At 44.0% G+C, this 23512-nt stretch overlaps 1 protein-coding gene across 2 annotated transcripts; it reads right to left on the bottom strand.

Moving 5' to 3' along the window:
* Positions 1 to 4934: 4934 nt before the first annotated feature.
* SLC19A2 (solute carrier family 19 member 2) lies at positions 4935 to 19968 on the bottom strand. 2 transcript variants are annotated; one of them, XM_033146580.1, is made up of 6 exons: positions 19736 to 19968; positions 15784 to 16365; positions 10616 to 10838; positions 9557 to 9749; positions 6192 to 6333; positions 4935 to 5581 (listed from the first exon to the last, which is right to left on the bottom strand). In XM_033146580.1, exons 1-6 carry the CDS (start codon positions 19934 to 19936, stop codon positions 5456 to 5458), a joined length of 1467 nt encoding a protein of 488 aa, XP_033002471.1. In that variant the 5' UTR covers positions 19937 to 19968; the 3' UTR covers positions 4935 to 5455. The 2 variants fall into 2 exon arrangements, with proteins under 2 accessions (XP_033002471.1, XP_033002472.1); XM_033146581.1 differs by having other exon boundaries at positions 15895 to 16365.
* Between the last annotated feature and the right edge of the window lie 3544 nt (positions 19969 to 23512).

The following is a 23512-nucleotide window of genomic DNA, read 5'->3' as shown; positions in this document are numbered from 1 at the left end:
TCTGGGTTAGGGTTAGGGTTAATTTTAGTGGGACGCAGGTGGCACTGTGTGTAAAACCAGAGAGCTTAGGGCTTGCTGATCAGAAGGTCGGCGGTTTGAAAACCCCGCAACGGGGTGAGCTCCCGTTGCTTGGTCCCAGCTCCTGCCCACCTAGCAGTTCGAAAGCACGTCAAAGTGCAAGTAGATAAATAGGTACCGCTCCAGCTGGAAGGTAAACACCGTTTCTGTGCGCTGCTCTGGTTCGCCAGAAGCAGTTTTGTCATGCTAGCCACATGACCCGGAAGCTATACGCTGGCTCCCTCGGCCATTAACACGAGATGAGCACCGCAACCCCAGAATCGGACACGACTGGACCTAATGGCCAGGGCTCCTTTACCTTTACCTAAGGATTAGAATTAGGGTTAGGGTCAGTATATTATTTTTTGTGATTTTGGTTCATTTGCGATTGGTTTGCTTTTTTCAATTTGTTGTATTTGAAGTGAGGACCACGCTTAGGAGTTGATGCAGTGAGCCGTGCCAGAAGCAAGCTGGATTACTAGCCTGGCAGAGGCTCTTTTATTAGCAAGAATATGCACAGGTTTAGGAACAGTTTGACCTTTAGCAAGTTTACATCATGAGCTGACACGTATGTTTCCTCTGACATTTGGGGACCTGCTCCACCACGTCATGTTCCTACCAAGTGGGAAGTGAGCCATGCCTCTGCAAGGGCGGTAAGGGTCACAGACATGAGTGTGACGCACAGGGCAGGCTGCGGCCTACCCAGGTCAGGCGAGGGTCATTACTACAGTATTGATGCTTTTTAACGAGTTGCCAAGTCTGTTGGCTTTGTGGTTTTCTGGATAGTTTGTTTTAATTTTGAATGACAGCTGGGGAGCATGAAGCCTCCGCTTTCCAACTGAGAGATCTCCGCCCCCCCCTCCTGCTTGCACAGGAGTAGGAGCTGGATCGGGGCTCCCTCACACTTTTCCATTGAGGGGTGCGTAGCTGCGTTCATCTCAACGTAAGTTTAAAGGAGCATTGTGTGGCAATGTGAAGACAGCCCAACAGCTGCCTCAGCAGCAGTTTAGGGGCTCTCCGATGCAGCTGCCGGGCGGTGTCCATCTTTGCCACCCCAGCAACTATTCCGCCTGGCTGCCTTCAGGTGGTGCAGGGGCTCTGATGCTCCCCTCAAGGGAGAAGTTTATGGAAAGTGTGACGGAGCCTGCACCTCCCCAGCTGAGCAGCCTAATCCAGCTCCTACTTGCGTTGAAGCAGGAGCGGGGGCACTCAAAACTGAAGTGTGGCACCAAGAAGGAACTGTAACACTCAAAACGGAACAGTTCAGATTCTGAAAGTAGTTCGCACACCATAACACCTACTTCCAGGTATGCAGCATTCGATTTCCAAGTTGTTCGTGAACTAAGTTGTTCGAAAACCGAGGTACCACTGTACTTTGCAATTGTTTCCTACCCAGTGAGATTAACTTGCTGTCATTTCTCAGACCCAGGTTTGCCTTAATTTGCCACCCAAGTTTGCTGTCAACAAGCAGAATTCCTCATCTAGGCAGCCGATTACCTTTTATCTAATGTAGCCAGAGGTATTCAACCATTTTGGGGTCCACGGCTCCCTTGACCAACTACATTCTTTCTGTGGCACCCCTGTGGGGCTCAGGAGCCATTATGTGACCCCTTGCCTGGCAAGCTGGCATCCTCTCACCCTTTTTCGAGCACCCTCCCTTGTGGAGTGTTCCCTTAGCCTCCTCTCCCCTCTCCTTGGGCAGCTGCAGCTGCTGCCCCTGGTCTCTGAGCTGCCCCCCTGACCCAAAGAGAGGTGCCTCCTCAGACTGCCCCACAGGGGCCTGGGAAGCACCCCTTGGCCAGCCCCCAAGGCACCATTTGCCTGGGGAGCTTGTAGCCAAAGCTGCAGCAACAAACAGCTGTGCAAGACTTTGGGAGGCAGAGATATGAGAAGGCATCAGAGGAGGGAGAGAAGGAAAGAGGGACAGAGGCTAGTGTTCCCCACGGCAACCCATCATTCAAGGCACCCCAGGTTGCCACAGCACACTGGCTGAAAACCACTGTAAAGTAACTATGTTTTCTTAAGCTACAGGGGTGTTTGATTTTTTCTGCTAGCAAAATTTGGGAGCTGGATTTTCTCATGAAATTGTAAGAACTGTTATTAAGATCATTTAATGTAATTATAACATTGCACTATTAATAACAAGTGAACTTTAAAGAATATAAAATAATTTTATTTGATTTAAAAAATAGGTTTGCCACTTGGCTAGAGTAGTGTTTTCCTATTCCAATACCATTATAACAATGCAAGAGAACCTGGAGCCATCTCCAAGCTTACATTCATCAGACTGGATTAGTGCTGCATAACCAGTTATGCAAATTACTACAAGGCAACTCTTAGGCAAGGAAGACATCTTGGTCATCTACATTATATTAACAGGATTTATCCAGAGATGAGGTCTTCTAGTTATTTCACTTCCCCCCAGGAGGAACACAGAACATTCTAGACATGAATACATGAGTTGTGCGCTTTCCTTTAACATTCACATTTGCAGTGCAAGTAGCAGCTGAAGGGAAGCCTGGAGTTTAACTCTCTTGCTGTAAGTGTCACAACAAAAAGCACCTCTCAGAAGATGCTATTTGCATACCACGGAAGTTCCCCTTGACACCAAAGGAGGTTTCCCTTGAAATGCAAATAAAAGTAATTTTTTTTTTTTAGTAGCCCAGCAATAGGAGCAAGAGTTAAAACTCCCTCTTCACAGACTCCCAGTCCCACAGCTGCTCAGGCCTAACCTCAGTGCTTATATATATACACACACGTGTTAATTACATTCATTAAATGAATGCCACATCTTGGCCTAGAAGCAATAAGTATTTGCTGCTTGATTATAGGTCCAGCTTCCTCTTTTGGTTACCCAACACTTCTCTCCCAAGCTTCTGAATGGGTGCAAATTCTCACCTTTTCCTGTTAACCATGTTTTCAGGTTTGTGTTTAAAGACATCTAGGATTCACATGGCTATTTCCTCATCAACTTGAGTAAACTGTTACAATTACCTTAGGATGGATGGATGGCCTTGTTACTAAGAAATATTAGTCCTGTCAGTTTGTACCTAGAAATTGGTTTGGAAGCCAGACCTGCAGGTGGATCTCACCACAAAAAGAACTGCAAATATATTTGGCTATTTTTGATGAGTTAGTTCCTGAACCTTCAATCCATTGCCTCCAATGAAAAATATACTGTATTTAAAATTAAAATCCAAGTTCAAGCACTCTGAACATTAGGGGAAATGGTATGCTTCACATATTATATAAAAGCTAAATCTCATATGATTGCCAGGTTCAGTACTGTAAATTCAGGAGTAATATCCATCCTTTCTTTCCATTTTCCTCATTTGGATTTTAATGTGGCAAAGAGAGCACTAGATGAACAAGTTACAATGGACAGGACTCATACTTCACACACTGGTTTTCCTACTTGCAGAGCACTTCTATCTTGAACATACAACAACCACACCACATGTCTGCTTGATTTACATGAATTAGGAAACACAACTAGCAGTGGCCTCCCAAAGTCTGTATACACAGCTAAAGAAAATGTGCAGTCTTCAGGTGTAAAACCTACTTGTGGCTTTTAAGTTATATAGAAGTGCTTTTCATGTTGAAGTATGTACCAATGACAACAGCTTCATTATTTGGGCTGGTCTAACATCCTTAGCAGCTTGCCAGGAAACAACTCTGCAATCCTGAGGCAAATGCTCCTTGTTACTGATTCATTCAACCCTCTCATTTGCAATTATTTTGCTAGTCACAGGAAGAAACTGTGGCCAGAGTAAGTGGACATGGAAGGGAAGAGGAAACAGAACATGTAATTTAGCAGCATCCCTGTTCCCCATAGTGTTTACAAACACAAACCATGTAAACACTCTTGCAGTGTAATCCCACTCCACATCCATCCTACAATGGAGGAATAGACAGAATCTGAGATTCTTAATTCTTGAGGATGAGATTTTATCCAGTGTTGTCAAACACATTTGGTCACCACTGGAAAACATATTAGCAATAGAGGAAAATGCTAATCAAGGAGGTTTCAATTATTTGAATGAGTTAAGCAAAATAACATTACTGTTGTGAGAGTTCCTTCTCCCAGATGTCATGAAAATCTACTGTGGAGTTGAAGAAAGTTTACTGTGCTGGCACCAGGGGTGCCTGCCCTGAGGATTCCGGGTGGGATAAAAGTACAGGGCAAAGTACAGGTTGGGATCAGGTACGAGGACACAGGCAGGCACACGCAACTTGGGGCTGGCTGGCTTTTATCTGCCCTGAGGCATAGAGCGGCCCCGATCCTCTGGTGACTCGCCTCTCCTTCTGGCCTGGAGGCGAGCACTCCTCCTGCAGGGACTTAGTTCCCTTCGCCTCTCTGCCCTGTGCCTCTGTAGCTCAGGAGAGGCTGGTGGGTTACTGGATCCAGGGGCAACCTCAGCTTCCTCTGACGGGGCTGGGAGTGGAGCACCTGCAGGCAATGGGTCCTCCATCCCATCAGGAGCCAGAGCAGACTCAGCAGATGCCTGCAACGGAGGATCCAGCACAGGTGAGGACCCTTCAGACTCAAGCCCTAGCTCTGCTGGTTCTGGAGGCGGGGAATCCTGTGCAGGCTGGGATCCCTCAGGTTCAGCATCCAAGTCTGAATCCCAGGCCATCACACTTATAGGGAATCGAGGGGTAACTGAGGTTTTAAGGATGCCAAACCAAGCCAAATTTTCATCACGTGCTCTCTGTGCCCTATATTATTTATGAATGAAGATGTATAACTGACATGAGGTCAGCAGGATAATCTATCTATTTAACCTTGCTGAGCAAGGGTAATCATAGGAAACTGAGCCTTTAGAAATATCAAAAGGCAGACAAGACATGACCTACTACATTTTGAAATGTGTTGGCACATGTATATGATAAGTCTATTCAATATTCATGAGTTTGCATCTACCAGCCTTGGGAGAGTTCTTCTTCTGCTATGTCCAACTTGACTTGAGACTACTTTTGGTATACCTCACTGCCTTAACCTGCAAAACCCAGCCTACCAAGACCCCTGCAACAGCACGAATTGGGCTAGTTTCAACAACACCTTCACTTCAATGGCTAATTTATGGGCTTGCCGGTTTCAGGAAGCAATCAGTAAATCTCAAGGATGCTTCTGACCATCTCTAGTTATGCAGTTATGACCTAAAAGGCATTATCCAAGACCAATGTGTTGCATATAAAATTCTTACTTACGTAAGATATAAGTAAATAAATCTGTTCCTAATTTATGCTACTAATATAGTACAAACATGTATCAAGGACAATTTAGGTAACAGTCTTGAATGAACAGCATTTGGATACATTAATAAATACAAACCAGCATATTTAAATAGATCCCCCTTTCCTAACACAGGGGCTTAACAAGTCCATATTCTTCATTTTAAGCACCATCTGTTGTTGCTTCATTTCTCCTCTCCTTCATCCAGGATTTCTTGATAATACTGCATGTCCCACTGATCAAGAACACTACTGCTATGGCAGCAAAGTAGCCAGCATAGATCATGAACTGCAGGGAACAAAAAGAGAAGGGAGTAGTGAACTGAGAAGCAAAGTTCATTAACCTAAATCAGGGCCAGTCCTACCATTAGGAAGTGTACAGTAATGTTGCACATCTTAGGGCAGTAAACAGCCAATAAATAGTGCTATCTTCAGCACAATGGCAGGTTGGCAGTCACTATTTGGATTCTATGTCTCAGGCACTAAGATGACAGGCTGTCTGAGCCATCATTTTATTATAATGAGTAAGAATCACATTTTGTGCTCCATTTTACACTCACCACCCATTTTTGTCAATGAATTTATTAGGTATATCTAAATAGGAAGCAGTCTACAAGCCAAGCCTGAGAGAAGCTTCCATTTCAAGCAAAACATGTGCAATGGTTTTATCTCCCCGCAACTCATTAAGACAGATAAGCATTCCCAACATGTATTAGAAAATGGGGTGTATGAAGGAAACCTCCTCCCCTCAGCAAGCATAGTACAAGGCACTACCCACCCACCCCCAATGAAAAATAGTTGCAACCAGAATGACCTTTCACGCCCTGAAGCAGACAAAAGGCTTTTACTAGGAAGGCTGTATACCCTCTTTTCCCCCACCCAGCCAAAATAGGCCTTACCTGTGTGAATATGTCCAGGCCAAGCCCTTTTGCATCAACAACAATCAATGTGAGCAGAGTCTGCAATGCCAGGGCAATGAATGTATTGACGCCAAAAACAAGAGCATAGCGCTCTACACTTAGATTTGTTGCAATCTGGAAACTTCAGGGAAAAAGAAGAAGAAATAGAGAGCATGAGTACTGAAAACAAAAGCCTCTTTTCAGGCAAACAGAAGAGATCCACACAAGTTAATAATCAAAAGAGTTGGGATCATACAGGATCAGGACAGCCAGTGTGCTGCCCTCCAAATATTGGATCCCAGCCAGCAACGCTTACCATCCTTCATCAGTGGCCATGCTGGCTGGGGTCCAACTTTCGGAGGGCACCAAGTTGGTTACCCTGGGACTAGATTCACCTGCCCATGGAAATATCCCAATCAGATATGTTAAAAGCAAATAAGTTATATATATGGGACCAGGAAAACAGGCTCCTCCTCCATCCCATGGCTTGCTTTCATCCCATTAACTTTTAATCTCAGCCAGGGTCACTCTTGCCATCAAAAACCCCACGGAGAAAAGGATGCTTGGCAAGATACTTGCCTATGGAAAAGTAACCTACACGCAGGGGAGAAGTTATACTCTTCCCCAATGCACCTATTTTGCTTTTTAAAAACTGGATATTTTGCCTCTTTCTACATCGGGAGGGAAAGCTTTTTTTCAGTCCTAAGGCTGCATTCCTTGTCAGCAACCTTTTGGAGACCACATAAAGGGGAGGGGTGCGCACATGCAAAATGAGCCAATCAATGGATACATGCAGGTTCTGTTTTCTGAACACAATGCATTCCCAGGAAATCTCTCTTGCTCCTGATTTGCCCAAACCTCTTCCTTACCTGCATAAATAGGTAAGGAAATGGGCAAACTCAAGCTGTTCAGCTACCTGAATCAGCTGTTCATGTAGCAAGTTTTGGGTATAATTCTTTTGTGTTCAGATAACTGAGATTTCAGATATCCTGCAGGATGCATTCCAGCCACACAAAAGTCATTAAGTTCTCGCACATCTCTCCATTGTCCTTCCAGGTATGCACGAGGTACTACCACAATCCAAGGACACATTAAAGTGTGGCCTATGGGAACGGGCCTGGCCTGGGGAGAGTCCCAAGAGTCAAACAGAGAGAACGGGGAAATCTTATTTGGTCCTTGAGCCTAAGGTTTCCCACCCCTGCTCTACATGATTGGTGGCAGCTCCAGATTTAATAACACAATGAAGTGCCACCATCATGTGTAATTTGGCCCTTAAATATTTGCATATGCAGTGATCTTATTGCATCAACCCACAAACCAAAATACACACACATTGATGTCATTTCCCAGCTGAGTATATCAAAGGGAAAATCAAAGCAGTTGAGCTGGTTGTACTATCCCAGCTTGTTCAATGGAGGAAATGGAGGCTGACATGCCCATTTGTAAAATGGGAACAGTGACCTAATTCAGTGCTGAGGAGGATAGACGAGGCACTGAAATATTAATTGCCAGGAGCTCTGGTGATAAAATGACTGATTAATTGCATAGGATTTGTAAACAGTGGGCAGAAGATGCACAATGGAGAGGTGACTAGTTAATCCTGACTACAGCTGGGAAGACTCAATGGGTGGGAAATCAGTCAGTCATTTTTGCCAGCTAAGAATCACTGCTTCCCAGTGTAGCTGGTAGAGGGACAAGCAAAACTAGGTTGAAGCTGCAAAGCATCAGATCAGCCCAATCTGATGCACATTTATTATGAAGTAACTCCATTCAATGCGGCTTACTTTTCTGAAAGCACACATAGGATTAACTTCTACCGAAAATCAGGGTATTCTTCTTATCTGCATTTGCTCACTGACAGAGATTTTCAGGGCAAGTTGTACGACAGCCTTCTCTGAAGGCTTTGGGAGAAATAGGTGGGTCATCCAGATATGGTTTTAAGCTGTTGGGACGCAACAGCTTAACTCCCACCCAACTCCAGTTTTGTAAGCAAAAAGCACTGTTCCAAAACAACAATGAACATCAGTTGGGAAGGACTGTAGCTCAATGGTAGAACACATGCTTCCCATGCAGAGATCCCAGCTTCAATCCCTCTTGGAAGGGCTGGGAAAGTTCTGTCTGAAACCCTGCAGTGCTGATGCTGGTATCACTGGTGTGGAATTGTGGTTTACAACTCTCGTAATCCCAGACCATTGGCCATGCTGGTTGGAACTGACTGGAATTGGAATCCAGCAAGAACTTGTGTTGAAATTACCAAGATAGCTGATCCAGCTCAGTATAAGACAGTTTTCTTTGTTCCCACATGTGAACACATGGGAGTCTCATGATAATGCAGTTTCCCTTCCACGACAATTAAAAGATTAAATACCTGTGTCCTTGCTATTCTTACTTATGTGTATAACTACTGCCCATTGCTCAGTATTCAGCTACTGTACCTGCAGTAACTAGGACAATCTGTCTTGGATTGTGTGCTTTCCTGAACTATTGCATTACACTGCAAAATGAATTATGCAAACCCACAACATAGCTGATGCATGTGAATGCACTGCTTACAAAGCACTTACTGCTCTTCCTAGCTTTCACCTTTACCCAAACAAATAAGCTTGGAAGAAACCCAACATATGAGGGTATCATAATACGGAGAATCTATTTTTAATTCTGACATTTCTGGTTGCCAGTGTCTTACTGGCTGCATGCCCAAGTTCGCAGTCATTTGGTATGACAGCAATTAGATGTGCATTGCCAAAAAAATAAAAAGACAAATGGTTGCATAAGACAGACTGGAAACCTCAGGCCTAGTTTCAAAGTGACACCAAGTATGCAAACCTGACTTCACATTGAAAACTGAACCCTCATCTACTACATGCAACATTAGTAACTCAATTTAAAACAAAATGTCAGGCACTTTTTCTTACATAACTATAGAATCAAAAGAGCTGAAAGGGACCCCGAGCACCATCTCATCCAACCCCCTGCAATGCAGGAATCTTTTGCCCAGCATGGGGCTCGAACCCATGACCCTGAGATTAAGAGTCTCATGCTCCACCGACAGAGCTCATGTTTAAATTAGGCCATACAATGTAAACAGCACAGATTGAATAAAAGTACCCATTGTTCTTTGCTTATATTACAATTTTCTGATTTCAGACTGAACTGACCTGATTGACCTGTGCTCCAGCAGACATAATTGAACAAGGCACTGCATTCTAAAATTCAAGAATCTAGATGCATGTTGATTGCCTTTGCTTGTTTGACATTCTTAAATGCAGAACATCAATTCAATGCTTATAATACAGATACAGCTTTGTGCTGAGTTTACTGAAACATGGATAATTATAATTATCAGTTTGCAAAGATCTACTTACGTTGCAATTGTGATGAGCAGCATATAAACAATTCGGAATACTATGTACGAAGCATAACAGACCCAGATGTTATGAACACTGTCCATGATATACACGGCAGCAGCAATGCAGAGGGAAAACATGGCTAAGGCTATCTCACCCCAGGTAGCCCAAGATGTTTTTATGTGGCCCGCAACAACCACAGCCACAGCTCCTGTAAGTGCAAAAAACAAATTAATTTTTTATTTAGCTAGCCTTTAGGGCAGGGTTGCCTAATCTGTGGTCCACATCCACCACTCACCCCACCCCACCCCCATTTTTTGTGGTCACCCAAAAGACACACCCCTGAAATATGTCATTTTACATATATATAATAATAAATTGGAGGGAAGGAGAGACACCCCCCTGCCAAACACACATATACCTCAAATTGTCTTCTAAACAGAAGTAAAATTGGCCACACCCATTTTGATATGTGACTCCCTGGGTGCTGTTCACAGGTCATTGTGGCCCTCAGCCCAAAAAAAGTTTAACCATCCCCAATTCAGGGCTTCTACACTTACATGGTGCAAGCAGGCTTGAGAATTTTGAGGGCAAAGAGAAAACAGGCGGGAGGTTAATGTAGAAATGTTGCCCAGTACTAGCAGTTACCATCATTACTCAATTGTGGTTGTGCACAAAAGCCTGTGTAAGCATCGCCCTATTGCTCTAACTGGTATTGCATCGTTCATATTCATGTACCAAACCTGGGCATACTTTGCTTGGGTAAAGCTCCTCAGGAGGTTGCTATAAACACTATCATCTCCAGACAGAATTTCAAAACACTAAATTGCTAGCAGAAGCAAGTGAGTCATCACATGCACACATCATATGAAACTCACTCAACAGTAATTTAAGGGAGTGCCATTTACGGGAAAGGGTCTCTTGCTCGAAATAGGAAAGCACCAGCTTTGACAGCTGCACAACACACCTACCCTGTAGGTAAGGTATGTTTAATCCTTTAGATCCATTGCTTAACATAGTCCCATAGCATGGATCTTACCTCTTTAAAAAAAAAAAATAGTTACAGAGGGAACTTACCCAACAGTGTGGAAACAGCCTCCACACCACCGTTATAGATCTGAGAGGTCTGAGAAGGCAGCACTTTTTCCCATAGACCTTGAGCATAGTTTATGACTTGGAAGTAACCACATGTTGAGAGTGCCCACCAAACAGACCAACACAGCAGAGGCCGGGATGAGTAGCACCGAAGGAAGTCCTGCCAGAGCTCTTTGATTACTTTCACAATGTCCACTTTCTGCTCCTGCATAGATTTAAAACACACACAAAATTCAGCTAATCTTTCTGTCAGTTACTTGCATGTACAACAGCACAATAGGAAGAATACAGCTCTAAATACGGCTAAAGATATAAAACTGTCTCCTATTCAAGAAGAAGCACCACCAGAGAGCAGTGTCCCTGGCTATCTTTCCAATAAAAAGATGAACCCATGACAGTGAAACTGAAGACCACTAGTTCAGATACATTCATGGGGTTGGACTAGAAGACCCTAGGGATCCCTCCCAATTCTACAATTCTATGGTCCTTTTCTCATCCTGGATCATTACGATGCTACATACAGTATTAAACTGTAATATTTAGATCTGTAATATTCCTGTTTAGAAAACAGTCCACTCCATGTATGGATAAAACAATGGGACAGCAGGATAGTGGCTTGGGGTGGAGAATCAGTCAAAGAAATATGCAATTCTGGGGTGAAGATGGACAGAGCTAGTTCCTGGTAGCCATATCCCATATTCTCAACATTCAACAAGTAGTAGAAAGAAGGTCATTTAAATAATGGGGCAACAATGGTTGGACACATGGAGAATTCTACAAAAACCACTTGGCAAACCCTGTGCCCAGAACTTCCAAGGCCCAGGGCTTGCAAAACTTGCTCAGCCCTGCGCACCGCGACTGCCAAACACCCTACAATCAGCTGCAACACGTGGACTCCTTGTCTATACTCTGTGCGGACAAACATTTACACTATGGCTGAGGTCAAACAGCCAAAGGTTCATAGCATGCCAGTTGCTTTTAACAAGGGAGACCAACATTTATATGCTTGATCCCAACTGCCTATGACCAAGTTGCTGTAGTAGGTGACACATTCACTCTCTGCCTTAGTTCCTTTCCGATAAATAAAAACAGCCAGTCCCCACGGGATTGCTATGACTACGATCAAGATAAGAATTATAATACTCTTTGTATATTCAGCTATGAGGAATTATTACAGCTGAACTAAAAGGTGCAGAACTAAGCTTTCACCTCCGGCAAAAACTGCACAGATACCCTTCAAGCAATTTAGGGGAAGGGTACAAGCACAGCCAGCCCATGAGGTGGGGTGAGGAAGCTGCCCCCAAGGAGCAACACACCTTTTCCACTACCCAGCTTTGCCACTGGTCTCCCCAGCCTCTAGGGGCAGAGAGGGACCGGCAGCAAAGTTCTGCGAAATGCGCCCCCTGCTGCTGAGTCGGTGAGAGAGGAGGTGTTCCAACACCCAGCTTGGCTGCCATGTGTGGAAGGGAGATTCCCCCCTCCGCACACACACACACACACACACACACACACACAAACCCGCCCAGAGATGTGGCAAGGCTTTGCACCAGCTTCTTTCGAATGGAGAAGTTTGTGCAAAGCCGCATCACATGACAGGAAGGGCAGGATCCAGAAAGGATTCATTCACACACACACATACAAGCTGTGGGAGACGCCACAAGGGCTTCTCAAGTAGCCCTCACAGAGTTTGCCCCCCTCCATTGCAGGCAGCAGCAGAATATTTCACCTTGTGCATACAGAGCGAGGACAATGGTAGCCTAGAAAGCACTACTTGCTGTCAATTGGCTGTGCTAGTTAATATCCCCGATTAACTAAAATCAGTGGGTCGTTTTCAACCAAGTTTTACTCAGAGTACACCTATTTATATTCACTGACCTAACTTAGTCATGTTCATTACTCTGAGTAAAACTTAAGCTTAGTATCACCCAGTATATTCCCAGAACAATTTTTTTAAAGCATTGGAGAAGCAGCTTTTCAGAGACTAAACAGGCAACAAACAAGATGAGCAACTTTCCCTCCCACAACTGAAACAAGCAAGCACTCCGCTCAGCCCTAATATTTAAAACCACATACTTTTTCAACGTACATCCAACTGAGGTACTAATCAGAATTAGCTGCCATAATTACTCAGTGGAGATTTTGAAATACTCGTCAAAAGGTGCCACACTGGCAATGGATATGCCACATCATCTTTAAAAAGAGATTGTATAGAGGACTCAGAAACTGCAATCTCTAGTCAATATCTGACAGTGGAAAGCTAGTAGCCCAATCCCTTAGGGAACCTGTAACCCACCGGATGTTATCAGACTATAACTCCCATCATCTCTGCCCAGTGGCCATCCAACCGGAGTGATACCAGTTAGGCCACATCTGGTTTAAAGCCACAATCAAAGAATGCCTAATCACACCTGCTTATTACTGAAGAAACAAGCTAGGGCACATCCAACGGTACAAGGGAATTATGTTTCTCATGATGGGAGCCAAGCAAGCTTAGCACGCTTAAAATCAATGGAGAGAATGGCTGTACACTGCTGCTGGTTACTCTAGCTAATTCTTTTTTACCACAGGGACAAAGCAATGTTTATTAACATTCTATGGCTTTTTAAATGTGTCTGTGGGAGGGGATTATTGGTTTGTTTGTTTTATTTTGTTAGGTATCATTTTGTTATGTGAACTGCCCTGTGACCTTCGGTTGAAGGGTGGTTTACAAAACTAATAATAATATTTCCTCCAGCTTTACTGATGGCTAGCAAAGTAATGTCCCAAAGCAGTATGACTGCACAGCAAGAGTTGCATGTGGTATGCAGCTGCTGTAGTAATTTATCCCATATTGAGTCTGAGTGAATGTAACTTTTCAAGGTGAACAAAATGTGATTTGTGAACAAAAGAGAAAGGATAACTTTCCCAACAGTAAAACTCGTGGGCAGCTTGGAGCATGTTTACCGAAAAGGGAAATTACAATACTACCCCACATCTAAATTCAGCTCCTGTGTTGTACTGAAGTTTTAGAACTTGCATTTTTAAGAGCAGTCCAGCTGTTTTTAGAGAGTGAAAAGCCTATTAATGGCAGTCTAGTTTGTGATTCCTTAAGAGGGACACAAAACATATGCTGGAGCAAGTGTACAAATTCTGCAAAAACTGGCCAACATCAACACTTAGTCACCAATCTGACGCCCTCCAAATGCTCCAAAATCATGCTGTGCTGACCAGGACTGATGGGAATATATGTCCAAGGCATCCAGAGGGCACCAGGGCTTGGTCTATAGGGTGCAGAAAAGAAAAATCTCAAATCCTACTTCCCTTTCTCTCACTGTCTGTGACTATATGGAGTCCTGAGCTTGAATGAATGGTTTGGGAAAGAGGCAGGTAGGAGAGAAGAGCTGTGTTTGGTTCTGCCTTTTTGACCACAAGTTTGGAGCCAGTATAAGGCAGAAAACTTCAGGTGGCTCTACCCAAGGGCAGCACAGTGGTGCCAAAGAAGGCATACTGCCTCCAGTTTCCATCAACTAAGGAAACACAAGTTCCCTCCTCACTCAGCACAGGATAAAGAGGAACTATAGAGCTCTATACTCAAAGATGGGGGGGGGAATGCAGACCGCCAATACCCTAGCAGACTGATGCAAGATCTGCATGTGTATTCTCTCCTCTCCCGCAGAGCCTGCTGCCTAGAATCTATAATCTGTAGGGTTCCACCAGGATGTTTAAGATTATATGTGCTTAGACCAAGACCAAGCTGTATTTGCAGTTTGCTTGTGTACACAGTCTGCAGATAAGGGGCTTTTTTGCCGTTCCCTATAACTAAAGAATCTCTTTTTAGAATTGACTTTTTCTCCATTCAGAACTCTCACCTCAACATCAGTGCACTGAGTAGGCTGGTGGACACAGCACTGACAATACATTCAACTTTCTATGTATAGAATACAACAAGAATACAATATGAAAACACCTGAGTTGCAAAGTGTCAGTAGAAGGCAGGGGTGGGGACAGATGAAGGAATGAGAGAATAGGAAAGGAGGAGGAACAGTATTACCTAGCTCATACTAGGATACAATGTTGTGCTAATTTACATAGAACTGAAGAAAGTGCTGCCACCTATCCATACAGGTTCTCTCTGTTTCATGCTAATCCTCTACTAGGGAAGCAGAGCTTGACTGGGAAACTTTAATTCCATGGAATGCTAAGAGCTTTAATTACCAATTGTAGCCTAGCAAACCAAACAAAAACAAGAACGCAGAACCCTTTCTGGCCAAGGGACAGGATTTTTTTAAAAGTAATTTCTAGATTTGTTTGCACAATTGCAGAAGTTTGCTTTCTGGTGAAGTATTCATTCAGGCTTCACTATGTCCTGCAAACTCCTTTAGAAGCATCTCCACACAAGCACCTCACTTTTTCTGACCCAGTCTTCACTTCATTGGTTCTTATCTCTGGACCTAGTTTACCCTGACAATTGGCCAAAACTTCTCTATAGGCTCTCCTAAGAAGCTTTTGGTAGCATTTGTACTTGCTAAGAATGTCTAGAGTTTAAAAGTATCATATTCTTAAGATGGATAGTAGCCCACCTTCAGAAACACACAAACATCACCTGTTCTTGGAGCTACCACCTGCCCTCCCCAGCAACAATAGATTCCCAAAAGAATCTGCTTTCTTCTCTCAGGACTTTTAAGATCTTGTTTTTAAGTTCCTATGGAATGGTTAGTGGTTTTAGCATAAGCATTTGATGGTTCCAGTTTCTGCACTCTGTACGGTAATTGACTGTGCTTGATTTTTGTATTTGGCTTTTATGCTGGCTTGTTTTATGCGATTATAGATTTTTATTGTAATACTTTTTCTCCCTTTGAATACCTAGAAAATTCATTTAATGAGGCATCTCATAAAGAATAATAAATAGGAAGTTAATAAAACTGGCATATTTGATTGGCCTGAACTTGTACATGTTCCAGCAGGCAATAGGATTCCACTGCCAGAGGCATGCTGAAGATCACATCCCCAGAATTTAAATTTAAAGTGATCAGACACCTGAAAACCCAATGAACTGCCCTGACATGCCACAAGCAACAGACAATGTAATGGTCAATTAACCCAACAGAGATTTTCTGTGCAATGAGAGAGCTGCACCTTCCATTCCCCTGGAAAAGAGGATTATTGCTTACCTGTTGCACTGCTGGATGCTCATCTCTATTTAAAGGGATCTCCGATTCAGCATCTTCCCACCCAGGAACCCTCTTTAAGGCAGGATCTACAACCTTCGTTTCCTTACTGACCTGGGTGCTTGATTGGCGATGGTGAAAGAAAAGGCTTTTCTGTGGCATGGGCAGAAACCAGGCCATGGCGAAGGCAACGGACACAGCAGTGAGAGAGATCACATTCAAATTGAACAGAGGCCAGTCAAATACAGACACCAGGATTTGTCCAGAAACAGAGCCCACTGTAAAACCCACAAGCGCAGCACTCCGACAGTAGCTTGTGACTTTCTGATACAACGTTAGGTCCACAACGCTATAGATGTAGGAATAATAGGCAATTTCCGTGGCAGTCACCAGTCCATAGAAGAACTCTAGGAACTGAATAGCCAGCAGTCCTTCTGCATAAAGCAGCATAAACCATGTCACTATAAGGCTTAGTCCTTGTAGAAGGATGACAGGCTTGTAGCGGAGATAGTCTGTTGCCAGGAAGACAGGAAAGAGCAGCACCAAATAGGAGTAAGTCCATACTGGATAAATTTCATTGAAGACCTAAATGAAGAAGAAGAAAAAGATATGAACATTTGTTAACAGAAAATTCATATTCTAACAGGTATAATTTACCGCTCTTTCAAATACAAGCTTTTGCGTAACATCAAACTGTGCAGGAGGTAGTTGCCAAGCAAATTCTCTCTAGAGAGGCTATCATACAGCCAGAGTCCCTTGGAAAGCATGGAGCATCTGATGGCATTTGGTAGTCATTTCTAGAGAGGGGAAGTGGAGAATGAAGAGAGTATGTTCGCTAGTCCACACTGCAACCTCACTCCATCACCCCAGTGTGATTTTAGAAGAAACCACCTCAGGAAGAACAGCTATTTTTTCCTCATGTTTCCCTATTCATGGTTTTAGGATCGAGTCAGAGATATCCTGCTCTGTTATGGAAAGGATGGGCAACCTGTGGCCCTCCAGAACTTGTTGTTGGACTCCAACTCCCACTAGTCCCAGGCTGCATGGGCCGATATTCATGGCTGATAGGAGTTGCAGTTCAGCTACATGTAGAGAGTCAGAGGCTCCCCATCCCTGTATTCAGGCTCCACCCCACTGACCTTTACACACAGCTGCAAGGAATGATTTTTATGTGTTCACTGCAGAAAAATAAACTTGTGCTGGCTAGAGTGGAGGAGGGAGAAGAGAAGGTAAAATAGGTTAAGAAGAGTGGTTCAAAATCAAAGTTTCAGAAGCAGTGCCTTACTAGGGTTGGCTGGCATGACACTTTATTAATCTCAGGCTTGGACACTGCAATAGTGGTACAGGCTGATATTTCCAGCTTGAAATGTACCAAATACATACTGAAACAGAGTGCATGTGGGGTTAGGTGGAAAAGGCAATAGAAGATGACCCTGTAATGTTTACAAGCTCATTTGCATGAAAAAGTTATGTGTTGTTGTTTTTCAATCTTCACTATGGAGAACAAGCACACAAACCTGCCTGGAAGAACAGAATTGAAAATATGGAGTCACACACAGACGTATAAAAAGCAACAGTGAGCTAAGTGGATAAAAACTTGTAAGACTGGATATTTCAGAACCTTATCACAAAATCTCCAGTCAATTTTGCTGTCATCTGCAACTGTCAGCATAAAATCATTTGCAAGGTCTTACCAAATGCTAAAGGGTTGAGACAGTCTGCATTATTTCATTGTTATTATTCATAAAAGGTTTAAAAATACAATTAAAAAACTGATAGAGGTAGGAGAACTATGGAACTCGTTTCATGATTTCTACTTAGCAAGCATCCAAGTGACAGCTGTCCTACGCATTACAACCTTGCAATACCTGTCTCCAAGAGCAAAATTTTAAAAGTATGGTTTCTCATAAATAAGTCTTATTCAGATCAATGGGATTACTCCTTGGAAAGTATGTTAATGATGCAGTCTTCAACCAGCAAAGGTGCTACCTGTTCATTATGGCACAAGGTAATTCCTGGCATTACTGAAATTGGGCTTTTAATTGTTTCCTGGACGGATTTCCTCCCTACTAAAGGTGTTTGGCCCTTTAATGACCAGTTTCCTAAATTCAAATGGCATTACCGGTATTTTCCCGTTCTGTTTACCTTTGTTTTTATTAGCTTTCCTTCTGCAAAGAACAGAAGTGAATTTATTTATTTTTAAGAAAAATGAAGATCAAGCATTGCACTCTCTCCAAAACGCAGACAATACATCCCTTGGAAAACTGAAGGGAGCAGGTGCCAAAAGCGTCCAAAGGTTTAGAAGAGGTTGAAGGCCAGCAGCACACCAATTGCAGATTCTCTCAACAACTTTGAGTCAACCAGCTCACAGCTGCTGATTGCAGCCTGTGCTGATGATGATGGGCAACAAAGGTAAGCTCTCCAAGCCTTCAACCAAGGGTCAATAATGCTTAGTCCATGCAGGATGGCCTGAGGCTGCTGCTTGGAAGAATTGCTGCAGGCCAAGCTTGAATGAGAAAACACTAAAATGCAACAGGCAGCAACTGAAGTCTCCATAATAACTGAGTGAATTATGGCAATTCCAAATAACAGTTACAGTAGACGCAAGGTTGATCTAGGTGAGGGATGGGCATTAGATAGACCAAGATCTTCTGGTAGGAATTATATCACTCATTTGCACTACCACCATGCAAATCATAGAATCATATAATTGTAGAGTTGGAAGGGACCACAAGGGCCATCTAGTCCAACCGCCTGCAAAGCAGGGCTTGAACCCATGACCCTGAGATCAAGAGTTTCATGCTGTAACAACTGAGCTACAAGTATATGGTTAAAAATTATGAAATGGGTCTCCAAATACACGTTTGGGTTAAAAGTGGGTTCTGGGTCTGAAAAGTTTGAAGTGTGTGGCTCTATATGATTCTGCAGTAGATCAACAATGATTTTTGAATCCAAGTCTGGGATAGCTGAGTTGGTAGAGCACGAGACTCTTAATCTCAAGGTTGTTGGCTTGAGCCCCACTTTGTGCAAAAGATTCCTACATTGCAGGGAATTGACCTAGATGACTCTTGGTGCTCCCTTCTGACTCTACAATTCTATGATTCTAAGTTGTCTAACAAAGGACTCCCTCCTCCCATTATACTTCTGAAATTAAGGAAGGAGAGGTGATCACATGAGGAAAGGAATTTTCTTAAATACTGTAAGGATTATGAGCTATATTGATTTCCGGCGCTCCAAATAAATGTGTGGGCTCAGGATTCTTTAATTTTAAGTTAGGGATGCAAGATTCCAGTACCGTAAAAATATACCGGTAAGTACATAAATCCCCACATGCCCACCCTGATCTATCAACCTCTGCATACAATGCAGTATACCAGTGACAGCAGGACCCCATCGCAGGCTAATGACGCAAGAAAAGCCCCCTTACTTTTATTAACCGTCAGGCAAGTGGAAGTCAGAAGATCCACCTGCTGCTGCTCAGGACAGTGACAAACTTTCCCGCCGCGACATCCTCTTTCCCTCCCGCTTTCACCAAAGGGATCACGCGCTTATGAATCTACCCGTAATTCTGCCAGTAATTCTGACTTCGACCTATAGCTACAGCAGCAGCCAGCCATTCATCCATAGCGAGTTCCGGGAAGCTTTAGCTTTCTAAAACAGGAGATGCCTGGGGTGGGGGTGGGCTTCAGCCTACCTGGAAGCCATACCCGCAATAATTCGGCGCTAGGGAAGGGTCCTCTGCACATGTTCGAGAGCCCTCTCTCCTTAAGCATGACCGACGGCTGAAGCGGAAACACAAAGCTACTAGCACTGAAGGGACAAAGCCCTTGGGAGTAAAGCTCTACAGAGCTCGGTGGGGCTTACTTTTGAGGAGACACGTTACCCCCCCCCCCACCGGACGAATCTCCTCTTCGAAACGCTACGGACTAAAAATGCCGCCGCCGCCCCGGAATACCTGAGTCTCGGTGAGGTTCTTGTCCGGCCCCAACAGGTAAGGCGTGAGGAAAGGCTCCGACGGCCGTAGGTTGGCGAAGAAGCCGTAGCCGCACAGCACCGCCGTGGGCAAAGCCCAGCCGAAGATGCGCGGAGCCCGCCCCACGCGGCGAGGCAACAACACGCGGGACCGGAGCCCGTCCAGGACACCCTGCGCTTCCATCAGACGAGCCCCAGGATGGGGCGTCTCCGCGCACGTCCCTCTCTCTCTCACACAAGCGAACCGCTCGCTAGGCTTGCACAAATCTGTGCCGCTGCCCACGCGGCCGAGAGCCAAAGGCACCTTGGCCCTGCGCAGTAGCGCGCGCGCGAGGCACGCCCCTCCACTTCCGGTGTCGATTCGTTTTTGGTTTTTTTGTGGTGGTGGGAGCGGGGGACAGAAATCTCTGTTCGCTCCTGCGGAGCGTACTAAAGAAGTGCGATGCGGGGACTTAGGAGACGGTGGTTGAATTGGAATTTAAAGAATTGCATCTGGGAGGTGTGGCTTGCGGGTTTCCCCACACCACACACACAGAGATACACTGGGCTCTCTGTTTCTTTATTAAATATATGTAATGATGCTTCTAAGTGATTTTTCGATTTTTTTTAAAATATTGTTTTAAATATTATTTTAAATATTATTATTATCTCAATATTGAGATAATCTCAATATTATCTCTCTTCGCCCGGGGATCACAGGGCGGTTCACAAGTCATTTATATAAGGGATAGGGGGCGGGGGGCATCCCCCCTGCTCCCCCCCATAAATCAATGCAAATCAATAGAAATACATAGCTAACTGAGGTTCTGCCCCCCCCCCCCAACACAAGGCCTTTCCCCTCCCCCTCCCCAACAAAAATCATGACTACGCCCTTGTATAAGGGTGGAATCCTATGGTTCCTGAGAGCATCTCAGGGGCTATGGGCTTTAACAGATCTCTGCAAGTGTCTTTCCTTAGGCTACATATTTCACCCTCAGATCCACCCATCAGATTGGTCAAAAGTCACCGTCAATAATATCCAGAGTCAGTTTTGAACCATCTGAATGAAAGATGATGCTGGAACATCGGTTGAAAGGGTGCTGTGTAGGATCCAATGTTGATTAGACATTATAAACCAAGGCAAACTTCTTGACATGGAAACTGCTAGAAGCTGGCATGGGAAACGCTTGTGTAAGTAAGTAGTCAGTAATGTGTGAAAGTATATAGACCCAAGTTCAGACCCCACTAGACCCAGCATCTGTGCTCTTACAACAGGAGCCAGCGTGGTGTAGTGGTTAAGAGCGGTGGACTCGTAATCTGGTGAACTGGGTTCACGTCCCCACTCCTCCAGATGCAGCTGCTGGGTGACCTTGGGCTAGTCACACTTCTCTGAAGTCTTTCAGCCTCACTCACCTCACAGTGTTTGTTGTGGGGGAGGAAGGGAAAGGAGATCGTTAGCTGCTTTGAGACTCCTTAAGGGGAGTGAAAGGCGGGACATCAAGTCCAAACTCTTCTTCTAGGTTGTATTCCACTAAGTCCTACTCAGAGTAGACCCTAATGATGGGAACATCACTCAGTCACCTTGGGCCAGTCACTGTCTCTCAGCTTAACCTACCTCACAGGGTTATTGTGATATTAAAATGAAGGGACAACAATGTACACCACCTTTAGCTCCTTTGAAGATAAAGTGGTACATAACTGATAAAAAATTGAATATCCATTAACTTCAGTGGGCCTACTCTGAGTACAACTAGGTTATCTTATTTTATCAAGGATATTGTTGTCCTGTGTTTCCTTTAAAATATCTCTCTCACACACACAATTAGATAAAAAGCTGTGCCTTAATTAAGCATCTGACCTTGTGGCTGCAGTTGACATGAATTTTAGGTGATGCAATTGTTATCTGAACTTTGAAAAACAAAGAGGCTCTAAATAATATGGTGTCACAGCCACTACCAGATCTCATGACTGTTTTGCCTATCATTGATCTGACACATTGTTTTTGAATCTGTGTTGTCACAATTGATTGCTATCCAGATCTAGAAATAGCAGGAGGAATCCTTGAGAATTAGTGTACTAGAAGGTTACTAGCCACAAGGCTTCCCTTCTGTACACTCAACAGCAACCTTTCTCATTCCTTGCTGAACTTCAACTGAACTTCTGTTATTGAGTTTCAGGAGTTTTACCCCAATCCAAGGTCAGGTCTAAAAATAGCCTTTGCTCCATACAGTGGTACCTTGGGTTAAGAATTTAATTTGTTCCGGAGGTTCATTCTTAACCTGAAACTGTTCTTAACCTGAGGTACTACTTTAGCTAATGGGGCCTCCCGCTGCTGCTGCCGCACCGCCGCTGCGCGATTTCTGTTCTGATCCTGAAGCAAAGTTCTTAACCTGAGGTACTATTTCTGGGTTAGCGGAGTCTGTAACCTGAAGCGTCTGTAACCTGAGGTACCACTGTATTAAGGGAAATGTCCACAATATTCAGGATAGGCCCAGGTCTCATACATAGAGGAACCACATTGATATTGACAAACAGTACTTTCTTCCTGAGAGCCTCTCATATGAATGTACACCCCGCCCCAGGATTCTTGGGGGCTTTAAAAGGCCCTGCTCCAATGAATGTACACCCCGCCCCAGGATTCTTGGGGGCTTTAAAAGGCCCTGCTCCAAGGAGTGGAAAGGGCTCAGGAAACAGGGCTACTTCTGTGCCCTGCCTAGATTAGTCTATACTTCTAGAACAAGACTTCATTCTAGACTACATCATGTAAGAAGCTTCTCCCCTCTGAAACTTTGGGGAGCCTGAATCTTCATTAACCTTATAACACAATCTGGATCCCTCTCTCAGTTGAATTTTGCATGAAGTACAAAGTCAGTGTGAAGTCACCTCAGGACTTATCTACAGTATTTCACCAGAGTAAACCAGTTTCTCGCCGAAGAATTGATGCTTTTGAATTATGGTGCTGGAGGAGACTCTTGAGAGTCCCATGGACTGCAAGAAGATCAAACCTATCCATTCTTAAAGAAATCAGCCCTGAGTGCTCACTAGAAGGACAGATCCTGAAGTTGAGACTCCAGTACTTTGGCCACCTCATGAGAAGAGAAGACTCCCTAGAAAAGACCCTGATGTTGGGAAAGATGGAGGGCACAAGGAGAAAGGGACGACAGAGGATGAGATGGTTGGACAGTGTTCTCGAAGCTACTAACATGAGTTTGGCCAAACTGCGAGAGGCAGTGAAGGATAGGCGTGCCTGGCGTGCTCTGATCCATGGGGTCACGAAGAGTCGGACACGACTGAACGACTGAACAACAAAAAACCAGTTTCAGTTATTGCTGAAGGCGCTCTCAAAGCATGTTGTAGCAAGCATCATACATGACACTGTTTCTCTCTAATGACTAAGCATAGTCTTTTGAAATTTCAGGTGTAGTCACCCAGGAATCATCTTATTCCACATAAGATCAGCTGAATGTATTGCAAAAGAGAGGGCCGACAGAAAGGGAAAAGAATATTTCCTGGTTATAGTGTACCTGTATTGTAAAGAGCTCCTGATTTAATTAAGATGTGAGCTAAGGGGGGACACTATTATAAAGTTTAAAATGCTGGCCTGAGTTAAGCTACATAAATTCTGAACAGAATAATCAATGATACAATATTGCATTAACTATAAAATACTAAAATTATTTGTATTAAAATTATCATGCAAATATTGAGCTATCTGGATGTCAGCAACTGAATACTGTGGGACTTCCAAGTAAACATGAATAGAATTGTGTTGTTGGTCTCA

The sequence above is a fragment of the Lacerta agilis genome, chromosome 4 (assembly GCF_009819535.1).
Source record: "Lacerta agilis isolate rLacAgi1 chromosome 4, rLacAgi1.pri, whole genome shotgun sequence".
NCBI classification, from domain to species: Eukaryota; Metazoa; Chordata; class Lepidosauria; order Squamata; family Lacertidae; genus Lacerta; species Lacerta agilis.
This window is presented reverse-complemented; position numbering and strand designations above follow the sequence as displayed.

What these genes read in the sequence shown, in the direction of transcription:
- SLC19A2 (XM_033146580.1), bottom strand. Translation starts at nt 19,936, where the DNA reads ATGGAAGCGCAGGGTGTCCTGGACGGGCTCCGGTCCCGCGTGTTGTTG. An exon ending in AGAACCTCACCGAGACTCAG is followed by an intron (nt 16,366 to 19,735) that starts GTATTCCGGGGC and finishes TTCTTCATTTAG; the next exon opens with GTCTTCAATGAAATTTATCC. An exon ending in CTGCTCATCACAATTGCAAC is followed by an intron (nt 6,334 to 9,556) that starts GTAAGTAGATCT and finishes TTTTCCCTGAAG; the next exon opens with TTTCCAGATTGCAACAAATC.